Source organism: Cavia porcellus, unplaced genomic scaffold, assembly GCF_034190915.1.
Source record: "Cavia porcellus strain 051 isolate PalLab524CR breed Dunkin Hartley unplaced genomic scaffold, mCavPor4.1 scaffold_4, whole genome shotgun sequence".
Taxonomy (NCBI): Eukaryota; Metazoa; Chordata; class Mammalia; order Rodentia; family Caviidae; genus Cavia; species Cavia porcellus.
This window is the reverse complement of record NW_026947487.1, coordinates 85,227,577-85,245,043: the sequence shown is the minus strand read 5'-3', so window position 1 is coordinate 85,245,043 and position 17,467 is coordinate 85,227,577. Positions and strand designations below refer to the sequence as shown.

The following is a 17,467-nucleotide window of genomic DNA, read 5'->3' as shown; positions in this document are numbered from 1 at the left end:
TACTTTATGCTGGTCACTCATGGTGATTTTCTGGCTCAGCCTCCAAGTGCTGGCATTATAGGCATTTGCCACCAATGCCCAGCAAGCAAAGAAGAAAGAACTTATATAAATATTTTAATACTAAACTTACTGAGACATCATGAAATTAATACAGATTACCTTTTATATAAAGTAAAACTAATGCTTTTGTATTTGGTTTTATCTTTTGGGACATTGTTATGTATCAAACGCAGCCTTACAGGTTGCTAACAAATGGTCTATTAGTAAGCTACACATTTAGTTCTTATTTCTGAATTACCAGTTGCAAATAGAAACCTAAATTTGGTCTGTCATTAAAGGGATAACAGTGAGCTCTCTGCAATGAATCTCTGGACTGCTTCTTAAGAGATGATGTTTGGATGAGCCAGGAGTGGTGGCACATGCCTGTTATCTCAGCATTTAGGAGGCTGATGCAGTGGGATTGCTATGTGTTTGAGACCAGCCTTGGCTACATAGTAAGTTCACAGCCAGTCTGAACTACATAGCAAAACCCTGTCAAGAGACAGATAGTATTTTGTTAAAGTTAATGTATGTGCTGCTGAAGCAAGCACAAAGTACTTAAGCATTAGAAAAAAAATTTTTGGAATTATTATTACTAGGCTTTATTTTTAGAATGGTTTTAAATGTGGAAAAAAATTGAACACGTAATATAGAGTTCCCATAAGTTTCTCGGTCCCTTCCCAGTTATTCCTCTTACTTACTACTTTGTATTGGTGTGTGGTACCTTGTTACTACAACTAACGAACTACTGTTAATTTTTTTTTTTTTTTTGTCTTTTTCATTTTTATTGGTACTGGAGATCGAACTCACAACTGCCTGCTTTCAAGGCAGGTGCTTATGCCGCTGAGCTAAACCCCCAGCCCCTCTTACTGTTAAAAAAAATTTTTTTTTTGTCTTTTTCCTTTTTATTGGTACCAGGGATCGAACTCCCGACTGCCTGCTTGCAAGGCAGGCGCTTATGCCTCTGAGCTAAATCTCCAGCCCCTCTTACTGTTAAATTTTTAAAAGCCCATAATTCACATTAGGGTTTGGGATTCATACTAGGGTATACTTGGGATTATACATTCTTTGAATTTGGGCAGAAATGCATAGTAACAGGTATCCATCATCACAGCATTATACAGAATACTTCTGCTACTCCCAAAATGCTTTGTGCCCTACTTATTTGTTAGTCCCCCATAACCTAGCAACCACAGGTCTTTTTGTTGTCTCCATAGTTTTTCTTTTTCCAGAATGTTGGACAATTGTAATCATACAATATAGCCTTTTCAGCTGGGCTTTGTTTATTTAGTAATATTTAAGATTTATCCATGTTTTCTCAGGGCTGGATAGTTCATTTTTTAAAATCTGATTTAGATTCCATTATTGGGATATAACAATTTATCATTCACCCACTGAAGCACATCTTTGTTGTTTTTGATTTTGTGAAACAGGGTCTTTTTTTTTTTTTTTTTTTTTTTTTGTCTTTTTCATTTTTATCGGTACCGGGGATCGAACTCACGACCACCTGCTTGCAAGGCAGGTGCTTATGCCGCTGAGCTAAACCCCCAGCCCCTGTGAAACAGGGTCTTGCTGTGCAATTCAGGTTGGCCTTGAACTTACTATGTAGTCCATACTTTCTTCAAATTTATGGCCATCTTGTCTCATCCTCCTGAATGCTGGGATCACAGGTGTTTTCACTATGCTGAGCCCTGTTCATAGTTTCAGGAGGACATGTTTTCACTGGTACAATTGCTAGATTGTATGGTAAAAAATATTACTTTGTAAGAAAACTGACAACTGTTTTCCAAAGTAACTATGCTATTTTCACCTGTTCTGATGAGAGCTTCAGGATTTCATGCTGTAAAGCTTTTGGGTTTTGGCCATTGTTATTTTCATTATTTCAATTTACAGTTCTATATAATGACATGATATGAAGCACCTTTTCACATACTTACTTTTCCCTCTGTAGCCATCTTTGATGAAGTGCATGTTTAGATCTTTTTGCTTGTTTCTTAATCCAAATCTTTGTCTTCTTACTGAATCATATGAGATTTTTGAGTCATACTTCTTTATCAAGTATGTATTTGCAAATACTTTGTCCCAGGCAGTGGTTTGTCTTTTTCCAGAGCAAATAGTTTTTAATAATTCTGATAAAATCCATTTTATGGTTATTTCTTTCATGAATCATACATTTGATATATCTCATTACCAAACCAAAGGTTACTGAAACTTTTCTCCTGTGTCGTTATTATTGAGAAGTTTTACTGTCTTCCATATTATAAACATGTTTCTTGTTCAGTGACCAAGTACTCTAGGTCATTAAATGAATTGATCACTAAATGAGGAGTTGCATATGGTGTATACAATACAATATTCACAACAAAGATATGGTCATGGAAACTCCAACTTGATGACTTTGCTTTTCTTTGCATAACATGTACCAGGCAGTACTGTAATGTATAAATAGAACAGAAAACTGTTGTATTCTGTGATCCAATACAATAAGCAAAAATTAGAAAACTGTAAAAACAAGGTATACCGTCCAAAAAGAAAAGACAAAAGACAGGCTATAAACAAAACATACAGAACTGATCCAAAAAAAGACAGATCATTAAGTCTAAACAGTCATTAAGCATATATGTCTTCTATTCCCTTGTCAGTGCCTCACTATTCTATTACTACAGCTTTATAGTAAGCCTTGAGTCTGGTGGCATCAGGCCCTCCAGCTTAGTGGTTCTTTAGTTTTATGTTGACCGTGCTGAGTCTTTTCCATTCTTCCGCTTTGAGTCTCTGGGTTTCTGTTTGAGCTAAATGTGTTTTTCATATGCAGCATATTGTTGGATCTTGCTTCTTGATCCATTCTGTAGTCTGTGTCTTCTGATTGAATTGAGACCATTAACATTGATGATCACTGTTATAATCTCAAATACTGTGTATAGTCCTCCAAGTTTTTTTTTTGTATTTTTAAAAAATTTTATTTAAGGAGAAAAAAAAAACAGAAAAAGGGTACAAGTTATACACAATTTCAGAAAAAATAGGAAATCACTTCTTAATAGATTACATATTGTCATCTTGGAAATAGTTCAAGTTACAAAATTAAAGCATATAAAGTGGACTTTCAAAGAGTGAGACCTCAAACAGTTCTGTTCAATGATCCAACAAAACTTTTTTTTTTATAGTTATCTATTTTATACACTTAAATATACATGCAGTTATATGCTTTAGAGCACTTTCTTTTCCTCTCTTTTGTACAATGACAATTACACATTTTGGGTTTTATTGCTCCTACAGTTCTTATTACTTTTTTTTGAAGAGAGTAAAACCAAATGTGACATAACAAAACAGTCAGTCAAATCAAAAGAATGGACATAATACATAATGTAAAAACAAAATACAAGGTAATCAACAATGGTTACCATACTGCCTCTTACTATCTTAAAAAGAATTGCCTGTATCATCAGTTATAATAAAATTGAACAAAACAGTAAAGAATCAAACCAAAACACTGGAAACATTATAGGACTTTAAAAGAAGATAATAGTCAATCAGAATGGGCGTCATAATGAATCTTACTGTCTTCACAGTTGCCTATACTTTCAAAGTTTGTAGTATCAAGCAAAACAGAATAGAGGAAAATCAGTCAAAACAAGATGGTGAGAGCAATACAGGGCTTCAAATAAAGTTAATAGGAAATCAAAGTGGGTTACTATAATATATCCTGCTATTTTTTATTTTTCCCTTATTTAAAAAGATAAAAATAAAGTAAATAATAAAAAGAGTTTGAGATAAAAGAGGGCATAACAACAAAACAGCGCAGGTCAAAACATAACCATTTGAGCAAAATAGTGTTTCACCACAAGATATCCCGACATAAAAGTACTTACCATAGTGTCTTTCCTTGAAATCTTTGAGTATAACTTCATATACTGTAGCACCAAACATATCAAGACAATGTAAAACCATTCAAGAGAATGACAGTATTACAGGATATTTAGAATCAACTATCAGAAAATGAACAGTGGTTTCTGTATAATCTTGTCTATAAAAGTTTTTATTTATATTATCACATATAATAAAATCCAGTAAGATACAACCTGTTAAGACCAATGGAGACAGAAGAACAAAAGCTTGATGGGACTTCAAAACAAGATGATACCAAATCAGCACTAGCTATTATGGTGTCTTGTTTTCTCCAAAATAGCTGTTCCTACCATCCAACCTTCTCTGCCTCATTTCTGTTGAGCTCTTTTTCTGTCATTAGTTGTCATTTTGTCTTCTTCATTTTGCTTTCTGCTTCATTCATTGTGGCCTCTCTGCCACTGTTTTTGGAATCTTGGTATGTTTCTTTTTTAGAATATCCTGCAGTATTCCTTGTAGAGTTGAACTGGTGGTTGCAAATTCCCCTAGTTCCTCTTTATCCTGGAAGCACCTGGTTTTTACATCAATTTCTAGGGACAGTTGCACAGGATATATCAATCTTGGCTGGAGGTTATTATTTTTCAAAGCTTGAATTATCCCCCCCCCCACGTTCGTTGTGATTTTATGGTTTGTGCCGAGAAGTCTGCTGTAATTCTGATGGGTGTTCCCTTGTAAGTCATCTGTTTCTTGTCTCTGGTGGCTTTTAATATTCTGTTCTTATATTGGATTTCTGGAATTTTGATTATTATATGCCTGGGTGTAGCTCTGTTTGGGTGGTAGGTGGCTGGGGTCCTGTATGCCTCATACATCTGAGTATTTTTACCTTTCGCTAAATTACCTTTTGCTAAATTCTCCTGGATTATTTCTGTGAATAGCCTTTGTAGTTCATTTGTTTGTGTCCCTGCTTCTTCTTTTATGTGCTTAATTCTTAAGTTACAGATCCTATCATCTTCTAGCTTTTGTATCATTGCTGTTTGTTTTCTTGTTATTTTTAAGAAGTTTTTCATTTAATGCTCCCACATTACAAATCTGCCCTCCAGTTCAGATAATCTATCCTTAGTTTCTTTCAAGCTGTTATGCCAGCTTTCAATAGTTTTTAGTTTCCTGGTAATTTCTTTGAACCTGCTTCACGTATTCTATGTTTTCTCTATTTTCTCCATCAAACAATTCTCCTCTTTTTTTCTGTTCTTCCATTCCACCATCTGTTTTTTCTTGGGCAGTACTTAGCATTTCTCTAACTATTCTATTTATATCTCGCTTTATTTTGTTAAATATTTCACTTTTGAACTTGTCTATGAGGCTCCAGAGATAACGCTTTATGTCCATTGGTACCATGTCTGATATTGCATGTTTTCTGTCCTCATTCTCGTTTGCATTTACCTTTTCTGGATCAGTGTTCTCAGGATTGGGGACTGAGGACCCTTTCTTGTTGCTCCCTCTTGCCATACTTTTTGTTCCTTCCATACAAGCGTATATAGGAGGCCCAGTTATTTTCTTTGTCGTTTACAGTTTGTTTGAAACCGCCAGCTAGGTGTTCCTGCCCACTGCAGTGTACTAGGGAGACATAGACCTGGGCACCCTCTGCTGGGCCCAACCTACTGAAGGCTTCATTGCTAGGGTGCACTGCCAGGCGCTGGGACCTGGTTTGGGGTGGCCTACGAGATCTTAGTCAGCGGCGTGACCCAGGCCAAGCGCTCCCCACCAATCCCACTTGAGAGGGGATTATGCAACTGAAGTCACTGCAGCGTCCTGTTCCGGCTAGTCTGCCAGTCCCAGAATGTCCTCTTTTTGGAGCCTCCTAGTCTATGGAAGGGTCCCCGTTCCTCTCACTCATTGCAGGTCAATGCAGGGTTCCCCTCCAGTCCCGCTCTCAACTTGTTTGCCAGTTCCCGCTCTCAGAGCTTTCGCACGTCTCTCTCCCTGCTGTTCCCCAGTCCTCCAAGTATTGTAGTCTTTCTAATTTTCTTCACAATCCAAAAAGTTATAATTGTAATCCTATTGTAACCCACAGTGAGAGTAGACACCAAGACACATTCCAAGTAAAGGGCAGCCAAGAGGTCCTAAATCCAATCCCTGCCAAGATGCTGGACAAAGGCCCTGATCCTAGGGCTCTCCCAGAATTTTTTATCTTGTGAAGGTTGGTGGTGGCTCAGGGATGAGTGACAGTGAGGATGATTGAAATTACTGAGTAATTGAGCTGGCTAGCCAAGTGAGGAGAAAAGCATCTCTGCAGAATGCAGAGATAAAGATGTGTAGAAGAATCAATTTGCATAATCCAATTAAGGCAGCAACTGAATTGTTTTAGAAGGCTGTTGCTTCTGTTTCTGATACATAAATTTTTGTGCCCTGGGGAGTCATAGCCCCTTAACCTTGAGGCTCCTACCCAGTTGACATTCTCAGAGCCTTGGAGCCTTGAACTGTAACATCCCGCTGTGTTCTTATCTTTTACCGATAACACTATGCCGGGAAACAGAAGACTGTCTGTCGGTTTTATAGATTACATACTTGCAATTCTTAGAGCCAGTTGAAGAGAGAAGGAAATACCATAGCTGGCTCTCTCTACATATCAGTATAAGGAACTAAGTCTCCAAGTAATCAAAGTTGCAGCAATTGTTTTGCATTCAAGGGTAGACACTGGAGTTGTCTCCCACAATAACTGATAAATATTGGTTTATCCTTGTCATTATTTTCCTGTTGTGTCATGTGTTGTTTGTCCCATTCCCCCCCTTAATTTTTTGCTTTGGTGGAGTCCTTTTCTTGGAGTTCATGGAGTTGTAGTCTATGTTACCTCTTTCTAGAATGTCCTTCAAAACATTTTGGAGTGCTGGTTTGGTGGTCATAAATTTCCTCATGTTCTTTGTTATGGAAGTATCTTACTCATCTGGGTTGAAAGTTGTTTTCCTTTAAAACTTGAAATACTTCACTCCAGACTCTCCCTGACTTGCGCATTGGTGCTGAGCAGTCAGCTGAGATTCTGATGAGCTTTCCTTTATAGGTGATTTGTTTCTTTTCCCTAATAACTTTTAAGATTCTCTTCTTGTGTTGAATTTCTGGAATCTTGACTATGGTAAGTCTGGCTGTCAGGTCCATCCCCCACTCCATTGTAGCCATTTGGAGTTCTATACGCCTCATTTATCTGTATGTCAAATTTTTTTTCTTTACCTGGGAATTTTCTTCTATGTTTGTGAATAGTTTTTTTTTTTTAATTGTTTTATTGACTGGAATCAGTGTTATTCTTTGCCTACTCTAGTACTGCTGAATTGATTTCTCATGGTCATTTTTTTTTTATAAATATCAACAGAATTAGATTTTATTTTATTTTTTATTTTTTTAAAATTTTATTTAAAGAAAGGCTAAAGAAAACACAAAATGAGTAGAAATAATACATAGTTTCAAAGGAAAAATAGTAAGAAATCACTAGTTGATGATTGCATATTGTCCTTTTACAAATAGTTGTTCAAGGTACAAAAAGTGAAACATACAAAGTGGGGATTCAAACAGCGAGACTGCAAACAGTTCTTTTAATCCAACAAAAACTTAGTAATATGGTTATCAATCCTATACACTTAAACATACATGCAGTTATCCATATCTTCATTTATGTTGAGATTAAACAAACCAAAGCAGGCTAAAAGCACTCTGAACAAAGATTATCGCTGGATTTCACATCAGCTGACTGTGCATGAGAATCTTAGCTGTCTCAATAGTAGCCCCAGGACTGCGTGTTTGATTGTTTCTTTTTGCTTTAGTTTCTTCCTGGGTCGAGTGGATCCATCTCCCTCTGTCAGGGACTCCCCATGATGTTTTATTTCAGGGTCTGAGTTGTCTGTCTCAGGGAGCCTCTGTATTCTGCTCTTACCTATCCACCGTCTTTACCAGAAGCCTGAGTCCCTTGCTATTTTTAAATAATCTTTCTTTCATGATCATAAACCACAAGCCTCTCTGCTGTGTCTGAGATTCTGCTCTCACATTGGCTTAATCTGATGTGGGTACTTTCAATGAAATTTTATTCTCTTGGACATCTGCTTGAAATCTGCCTTATGAGTTCCATTTCTTTCCTATGCTGAGCATTCATGTCTTCCATAGTTTTCTTAAGTTCTTCTTACCTTTTTGTCTATATTTGCTCTAGAGTTACCTAGCATGGTTTTCATTATGGACACCAACTGCAGTTATATGAGAAATTATTTCTGATTTGATTTTTTTTCTAGAGCCTCATCACTTGCTTTGTTTTTACCACTTTAGAGAAGCCAGGTGGATGGCTTTTGGGTTGTCCCACCTCATTGCCCTGTGGGTTTGCCTTTGGTGAACTGGATGACTGGAGTTGCATCTTGGGGTTTTTTTTTTTTTTGGTACTGGGCATCGAACTCAGAACTTCGTGCTTGCCAGGCAGGTGCTTTGCCACTGAACAAGTGTCTTCTCATTTTCTTTCTTTTTTTTCCACTTAATCCCTGGGGTGGTGCTTATAAATCACCTATGGCAGATTGCTTTATTGCTAGTCTTTAGAACCCTTAGGAAATGACTACTTCTCTGAGGTATCTTCCAAGTGTAACTGGTTTTTGGGTTTTGAGTCTGTTGCAAGATCATACCTCTTCAATTTGGGGATGAGAAGTTGCTGCCTGTTTGGCCCAGACCCTGGTTCTTTGGCACTGTATCATGGTATTTTCTGTGACTCTTGGTTAATCTCAGTCTTGGAATACCAAGAAGAAAAACTGTTTGTAACAGTTATTCACCTTTGGCTATAGTGGTGCTATCAGCTATGACAATGGAATCAAACACAACCTAGAAAATGACAAACTGAGCTAATCATTAATTTGCCATCTTTAACTATATGAACTAGATTTGTGGTTATGTGACAACATCTAAAACCAGAAATTTATATGTAATATTCAAGTCCTTAATGTGTCAGTTTTGAGAAGTAGAATAAGAGGAAGAGATTAGAAGAAGACTGGAGGACAAAGGGATCAGGCTAACTTTGGGAAACTGGTACAGAAGACTGACAGTAAAGATAAGAGGAAAGAGATAATAACAGAACCATATACAAAGAGGCTAGAAAGTATACTCACACTCATAAAACAAAATGAAATAATGAAGGAGAAAAAGAACAAAAAGCCACCACCACAGCAAAAAGCAGATGAGAGACAGAAAAAAAGAAAAGAATAGAAAAGAAAAAGTCCACTTCCAGATTCATCTCTGTTGTCATTGGTAGACAGTATGGAGACAGAACCCTGATCCATGCCTGTCTAGCCCAGCAAGCCAGCAGTATCTTTTTGGTAAGGTAGTCAGTGATCTCAGGGAACCTGCACTTTCTGGCTGAGACCAGATTCATTCAGCCTGCAGCTGTTGTGCAGGTGGGAGCCACTAGATGGAACAGGAAGCCACTCTTGAGTTCTGAGCTCAGTTAGCTTTTTCCTAGATAGCTCCCAGCCAGTCACTCTTTTGAATGGGGGACCAAACCCTCAGCACTTAACCACCAGCTAGTGCAGTCCTTCTTTCGGCATCTCTCCATGGAGGCCTCTGGGGTCACCAGCTGTCGTCATGTGGTTGCATATTTGAACTACTCTAGCACTGAGTTCCATCTTAGGGAGCAGGCACCCAGGCTTCCTTCTTCTTTATTTATTTTTGCTATTTTGAGAAAGGGTCTTCCTAAGTAGTTTTTAAGTGGCTTTCAACTAACCAGTTAGCGGAGACTGGCCTCAAACTTCTGAAAGAGTCCTGCCTCAGCCTCTTGAATGCTGGTATTATCAGCAGGCACCACTGTGCCTGGCCTAAACTATTTTTAATAGCTCCAAACCTGTCCATACAAATTGGACAATAAAAATCTGGGATGACTATTTTAAAGAGTTGGAATGTATTTGAAAAGTTAAATATGGCTGGATTTGATGGGGACAGGCCTACTATCCAAGCTATTTTGAAGATTGAGGATTGCAAGTTGGATGTTGTACCAAGCATCATAGATGCTATCTCATAATTGTGATAGCTCGGACCCCGGAATAAAATCCAAGGAAGCAAGAAATTAAAATTTAGGGAGCAAAGGCTTTACTTTAGGCCAGGCCTGGCTACGCAGCCTTGGGGAGCCAATATGGAAGATGGCGCCTTACAGCCAAAGAGTTGGGTTTTTAAAGCCGGAAAAACCACAAGAATGTTGCGAACTTTGATACAGTTTGATAGCATCTGGGCTTTTTTTGGTATCTTCTGTAATTTCCTTGTGGTTAAACCTTTCTTAAGGAGCAGCACATTTTATTACAGATAGGCGGAAGGGGGTGGGGTTTTTAAAGCTAAAAACTGCAAAGCTATCGACCTATTTGAGATAACGTTCTTGGTACATTCTGATGCTCTCTGAGGTTAAACATTTTCTCAGAACAGCACACCTTGCAGAAGCATGCGAAAGGGGTTTGGGGTATTTACAAGGAGCTAAAACTTAAGTCTTTACTGGAAATGGAATTTTAAGCTCTATTCAAACGGCGCATACAGAACAGAAAGGAGGCGCATTGGTTAGAGCTAGGCCACAATAATGAGATTCGGAAACTTAAATATGTATTGTGAAAGAGAAAGACACTGCTCAAAAGAAAAGAACTGGAATGGGGAAGAAGAGAAAAGGAAAAAACAGATACACATACTCACAAGATAATTGTGCTGTTAATTCTATTCATGAAACTGTGTTTATATTGTTTGATTTGCTTTACATTCCTGTATTTTATAATCTGAGCAACTATTTCAAAGATAATAGACAACATAGTGATCATTGTTAATTTTCTGACATCTTGTTTTGAAATCTTATTTTTATTTTGTTTTAATCTCTTTAAAATGTAAAAAAGCAAAGATACATAAAATACACTTTTTGCGGTGGGAGTGGGGGGAGCAGAGCATGATGGCACATGCCTGTAATCCCAGCACTGGGGAGATTGAGGAAAGAGAATCACTGTGAATTCAGGGCCAACCTGAACTACAATAGCAAGACCCTGTCTAAAATAATATAAAATTGTAATTGGGGGGGGGTGCTTTGGATTGAACTCATGACCTCATGCTTGCCAGGCAGGTGCTTGTGCCGCTGAGCTATGTCCCTGGCATAAAATAAACTACCGAAGCTGAAGCTGTAGCTCAGTATTTGGTTTAATCTCCATTATCTCAAAAATAGTTACATATTGAGGTGTGTGTTGGTATGGTATGTTTGTATTTAGGTACATTCTTCTGATTACTGTCATTGTAATGTGCTAGGCTATTACTTAAATTAAAAATTGGTGCTTGATGATTCATAGAATCTTAGATCTTTGATCTCATCAAGGTTGGGTTTGTTTTTGATATACTTTTTATTTGTTTCTGGGTTTTTGGAGGGTCGCCCCCCTCCCTCCCACTACACTAAGGGATTGAATCCAGACCCTTATGTTTGCCCTGCCATTGAATGAGATAGGGTTTCACTATGTAGTTCAGGCTGGCCTTAAAATTCTGATCCTCCATCCTCGATTTCATGAGGGCTGAGATTACAGGTGTGTCCCACTGTAACCTTTTAAATATTTCTCTATATTTTATTTGTTTATTGTGATACTGGGATTGAATCCCAGTTCCTTTATGCTGAGCTATATCCTTAGTTCTTGTTGTTGTTGTTCTTTTTTTTTTTTTTTTTTGATATAGAATTCTACTAAATTGCCCATGTGGTATATAATCTTTCTGCCACACAGCCTTGCCAGTTGCTAGGGTATCTGTTTTGGTTGGCAAGGCTCTTGAGGGAAGTATGTTCATAATTCTTGGGGCTAGGACACATTAGTTCTTGTCTTTAAAAATTTTAATGAAGGAACAATAACAAAACTAGTGGAATGGATTCACAATAACTTTTGAGTTGGATTGTATATATTATATACATATTATTACTCATTGGGTTTCTGAGGGATAATTGGTCTTAGTAATGCCTGCTTTTTCTTTTTTTTCTCCCCCTGAGGTGTACTATTTGTTTAACTTTAAAGGGAATTGGGGCTGGAGGTTTAGCTCAGCGGCATAAGTGCCTGCCTTGCAAGCAGGCAGTCGTGAGTTCGATCCCCGGTACCGATAAAAAGGAAAAAGACGACCAAAAAAAAAAAAAAAAAAATCTTTAAAGGGAATAAAACAATAAAATGGGACAAAGCAACAAAGAATATTGGACAGAAGGAAAATTGCCCATATTTGCAATATTGTGTATTACTATCCTCTGAATAGATGCTCTTTAGACCTGCAAAGTCAATTGAATAATTCAAGCATTAACTTGTTTTTTTATAACTTGCTATCATTTCAGTCTGTGTTCTTCTGAATCAGCTGGCTGCTTACTGGGGTGGGAGTTGGAAGAGGCTCCACATGGAGTTTTTGTCTCTTCACCTTGGCACTGGCTGGCTTACAGGAGGGCGCGGCTTGGCTTCTTGATTCAGGCCTACAATTCACCTACATTTTCTGAGTGGGAAATTGGAAGCTGAAATATGTTAAATAACTTAGCAACTATTGCATAGTTACCATGATTCAGATCAAATGCTTGGAGATTGGACTGTATATGCAATTTACTTACAAATTATGGGATTTTTTTTTTTTTTTTGTCTTTTTCTTTTTTATCGGTATCAGGGATCGAACTCACGACTGCCTGCTTGCAAGTCAGGCGTTTATGCCACTGAGCTAAATCCCCAGCCCCAGATTATTGGATTTTTATGCTCATGAAGTGTGTTTAAAATATTTATCTCCTCCATCAGGATAAATATTGGCAGACTTGAGGATTGAATTAGGGAAGGGCAAGGTGTGCTGTCTAGTACATATTATGTAAACATTTTAACATTTTAGTTTGACTTTCAATAAATATGGTACTTAGCACATAATTTGTTAAGGTCTTTTCTAGACTAGAAGTAAGCTATAATTACTAATTCTCTTATGCAATTAAAGATGACAGTAAACATTATTTGGTAGTGGTTAAGTGCTGTGGATAAAAAATAAAGCAGTTAAGGATAATAATGGGTCAGCTTATGATGCTGTTTTAGTGAAGGTAGTTACAGAAGATTGAATTATGAGGTGACTTTAGAGCAGAAGCCTAAAGGAAGTGAGAATAAATCCCAGGTATAGATGTCTGGAACTTGTAGGGAGAGGAGGTAATGTAAACATTGGTAAGTTTGAAGAACTGCAAAAAACTAATTGAGCTCAAGGGTAGCTTTTGAAGTCAAATGTTAGCATTGTGCCATATAGACTATAAAGGATCAGAATTGTTTTAGTAGAGAGAATGCAAGTAACATGAGGTTACTGCCTTAAAACTTGCTGAAAAAATACTTTATTTCTATAAATACGATCTGATGCTACTTAGTATTTTTGTAGTCTCATTACCATGTCAAGTTTTATGGTTATTGATAGATGGTAGTTTTTCTGGTCTTCCTGCCAGTAACAAGAGCTTTTAAAAACACTGTGTAATCACTGTGGATAAGTGCCTCCATCAATAATGCTGGAGATTGTTCCTTGGCCTCATGTGCAGTAGGCAGGCTCTGCTACTGAACTGTATCCCCAGTCCTGTTTATTTGTTGTTTGTTTTCTAACCTTCCTTTAATCTTTCATTTTTGTTCTTTCTAGATTGTGAATCGGCACGGTCCTGAGGCAGACAGGCATTTACTACGCTGCCTATTCTCACATGTGGATTTCAGTGGCGATGGTAAAAGCAGTGGCAAAGATTTTCATCAGGTATTTAGACCTTGTAGTATCTGACTACATAGCTCTATTAGTTCATTGAATTGCAATTTTGAGCGTAATGAATGTAACAACATGAAGGAAGTAGCATCAAGAAATAATTATTAACTAAAAGGGGTTGGGACATTTTCCTTCTTTCTTTCTATCGCCTTTCCTGCCTGGTTGTAGAGCATTACAACTACTTGATTGAGGACTAGGGAGTGAGGGCCAGACCTCTATCTAAAGCAAGCAGGAATAAGGATATCCTTCTTGTAAAGCTAGTACAGCAGAGAGGTTATCTCATGCTAGATTGAATGCCTGGCCTGATTCTTTACTCTGTAACAACAGTTTTGACATAATATTGTGTATAGTAATCTTGATCATGAATTCATATTTAGTGAAAGTTTTGGTTTAAAACTTGTTGCTAATAGTCTTAAAGTAGTTTTTTTGGTTGTCTTTGTTTCTGAGATGAGGTGTTGTTGTGTAGTCAGGCTGGCCTTGAACTCACTGCATATCTCAGGGTGGCCTCAGACTCATGGCAATCATCCTGCCTCATCCTCACCAGTGCTGAGATTATAGGAATGTGCCACTACATCTGGTTTGCAGTTTAGTATTTTTAAAGCGGTGATCGTGATTAAAATATACATTATAAGTAGTAGATTGATATGATATTTATGTGAGTTGATGGTTAATACTAATGAAAATTCATTTTTTTCTTAAAGACTCAGTTTCTGATTCAGGAGTGTGCGTCGCTGATTACAAAACCAAATTTTATTTCAACATTGTCATATGCCATTGATAATCCATTGCACTATCAGAAGGTTGGTGCTATTTTTCCTTAATAGTCCTAACTTGAGGGGTCTGGGGATTTAGCTCAACGGCATAAGCGCCTGCCTTGCAAGTGTGCGGTCATGAGTTTGATTCCTGGTACCGATTTAAAAAATAATAATAATAATAATCCGAGCTTGAGATTTCTTATTAGGGTTTTTTAAAAGCCTCTAAAGCTTAGTTTGGTTGTTTGTTTCTTCTGATTTTTTATTGTTGTTTTGTTTGAATGTCATGTCTTACCTTTAATTTTTTTTTTTTTTTAAGTTTTTTGGAGTATCTTGTAGTTTACTAGAAAATCAAGGCAGTTCATTTGATAATAAGTAGAATTTCATTAAAACTATATCTTGTGAAAACTGAAGTGTGTCAGTCCATAGTTTTAGCATATGGCACACTGTTTATAGCAGTAGCACAGAATTGTATTATTATTTTTACATAGTGATATAATTGAGTGAACGTATAATTTTGAAAACTGAGAATTTGAACTCTTGTTTTAAAATAAAATTTGGTTTATTTCAGAGTTTAAAGCCTGCACCCCACTTATTTGCCCAGCTGAGTAAGGTTCTTAAGTTAAGCAAAGTACAAGAGGTAAGTGATTTACATAAGCAAAATTAAAATTTAAATAGCACAGCTTTCTGTGTGTGTTGGTGGTGAGTTGTCTGTTTTCTATGTCTTTTTCTCGTCCGTCCGTCCGTCCGTCCGTCTGTCTGTCTTTGTCGTTTTTTTGAAACAGGGTTCCACTGTGCAGTTCAGACTGATCTTGATCACTTTGTATCTCATGCTGCCTTTGAACTCACAGGGACTCTTTTGCCTCAGCCTCCAACGTGCTGAAATTATATATATATGTACCATTATACTCAGCTGTGTTATTCCTTCTTAAAAAGACTCTTTGTATAGTCTAGACCAGGAATTTATTAGTACCCCAGGCTGGCCTAAAACTTAAAAATCCTCTTGCATCACCATGTCCAGTGCTGGGATTTCCAGGCATGTGCTATGACATCTAATCCTAACACAGCTTTTTACAACTTGTTCCTTCACATACTGTTTTCTGTAAATATGTATATATTTGACTTGGGGAAAATTTTTAGACACAAACTTAGCTTTTGTTTTTTGAGACAGGGTCTTGATGTGTACTCAGGGTATTTGAATGCTCTGTAGCCCAGATTGTCCTTGAACTCTTAATTCTTCCTGCTTCAGCTTCCTTACTGTTGGGATTACAGACACATGCCATCGTCTCTGCAAAATACAGTCATTATACTGGTTAATGTGACTACCTCTTGTTTCAGGTAATTTTTGGTCTTGCCCTCTTGAATTCTTCGAGTTCAGATCTCCGAGGTTTTGGTAAGTTGCTTTTCCCCCTACAGTATGATACTCTAAGATTAGTATTTCCTGTTGTTTAGCTGTGGAGTAAAAACATAAAATTTACCTTTATAACAGTTGTTGAAGCATACCATTATCTGTATTCACATTGTATAAAAGATATCAGGAATTTTTTTATCTTTTAAAACTTTTGCTAGTCAGCTCCTGGTAGTTAAATGTCTTTGTGCTCATCACATAGAGCTGTAAAAGCATTAGAGATAGTTTGTGAGTGAAAAGGGTTGATCATCTGTATTTTGATGGTATAGGACTTTTTACTGTTGTACAAAATTAACTTGTTTTTGGTTTACCTGACTTCTAGCTGCTCAGTTTATTAAACAGAAGCTTCCGGATCTTCTGCGTTCTTACATTGACGCAGACGTTAGTGGAAATCAAGAAGGTGGCTTCCAAGATATAGCAATAGAGGTCCTACATCTCCTCCTCTCCCATCTCCTATTTGGGCAGAAGGGAGCCTTTGGAGTTGGACAGGAACAGATAGACGCTTTTCTTAAGACACTGCGCAGAGGTAAGGGATTCTTCATAGGCTATTGTACCGTGTTTTACTCAGATAGTCACAAACAAATTTTAAAAACTTTTCAAATGAAACTGAAGGCAATGATTTACTTTCTTTTCCCTTATGTTGTTAATTTTCTGTGTAAGAGACTATTATTTAAAATATGGAAGGGCCAGGGATTTATTTCAGTGGCACAAGTGCCTGCTTGTTGAGTGTGAGATTGTGAGTTCAATCCCCGGTACCAATAAAATAAAACAAAATAAAATAAAATAACGTAGTGATGCGTCATTAAAGAACTGGTTAAAATGAGCATAGTTACAATAATTTTTTTCCTTAATGAGTCAATAAACGATCTTGACACTGAGCTTAGTGCCTCAGAACTTTTTTGAAAACTAATTTTTGCGACAGGGTCTTGCCGAGCTGTCCATGCAAGGCTTGAACTTAGAATCTTCCTGCTTCAGCCTCCCAAAACTTGGGTTATTGGTATGTGCCACCACACCTCCTATCAGTAATCTAAAATTCCAATCATAGGAGAGACATGGCATATTTCCCTGCTTTTTCCCTCATAAAGAGACCATAGCGGAAGGCTGAAAATTGATCATTTGACATTACTCTCTCCATTATTGGCATTGTAATGTCAGGATATATGTTTATTGAGTTTTCCTCATTTTCAAAGGTGAAGAAACTTTGAAAAACGTAAGTAGGGCAGGGCATGGTGACACACAACTGTTATCCCAGCACTCTGGGAGACTAAGGCAGAAAGTTGGAAAGTTTTGAGTCCAGCCTGGGCAATTTAGTTAGACTCTTATCTCAGAATAGAACAAAGGGTTAGGGATGTAGCTCAGGGCAGAAATCATGAGTTCAAGCATTCAGTTCCAAAACAAACAAATGATGGTGTACTAACAGACTGCTTCAGTGTTATTTTTATTTATTTCCTTAGGTTAATATGTAGTTAAATTTCAGGCCCCATTAACTTTCTGAGTGATGGGAAGCTCTTTTTTTGTTGGTGAAATAGACACTGATATACCCTGAAAGTTGTGTCTTTACTGTGTAGAATTGATCACACTGTTAAAAAACTTAGTATTTAGTGTATGCATTTTTCAGTAGATATTAGATCTTAACATTAAAAAGTTAAATGTCTACAGGTTAAAGAAAAATTCAAAATTCTGAAACTGG

General features: G+C 37.2%; 1 protein-coding gene across 9 annotated transcripts in view; it reads left to right on the top strand.

Annotated features, from left to right (window-relative positions):
• Cnot1 (CCR4-NOT transcription complex subunit 1) overlaps nucleotides 1–17,467 on the top strand; it is a 92,480-nt gene that overhangs the window by 21,625 nt on the left and 53,388 nt on the right. For all 9 annotated transcript variants that reach the window (XM_063247421.1, XM_063247417.1, XM_063247419.1 and 6 more), the window contains exons 3-7: nucleotides 13,504–13,611; nucleotides 14,319–14,417; nucleotides 14,941–15,009; nucleotides 15,708–15,762; nucleotides 16,100–16,303. In XM_063247421.1, the coding sequence (XP_063103491.1) occupies nucleotides 13,504–13,611; nucleotides 14,319–14,417; nucleotides 14,941–15,009; nucleotides 15,708–15,762; nucleotides 16,100–16,303 (535 nt within the window). The remainder of the gene's footprint in view (nucleotides 1–13,503; nucleotides 13,612–14,318; nucleotides 14,418–14,940; nucleotides 15,010–15,707; nucleotides 15,763–16,099; nucleotides 16,304–17,467) is intronic.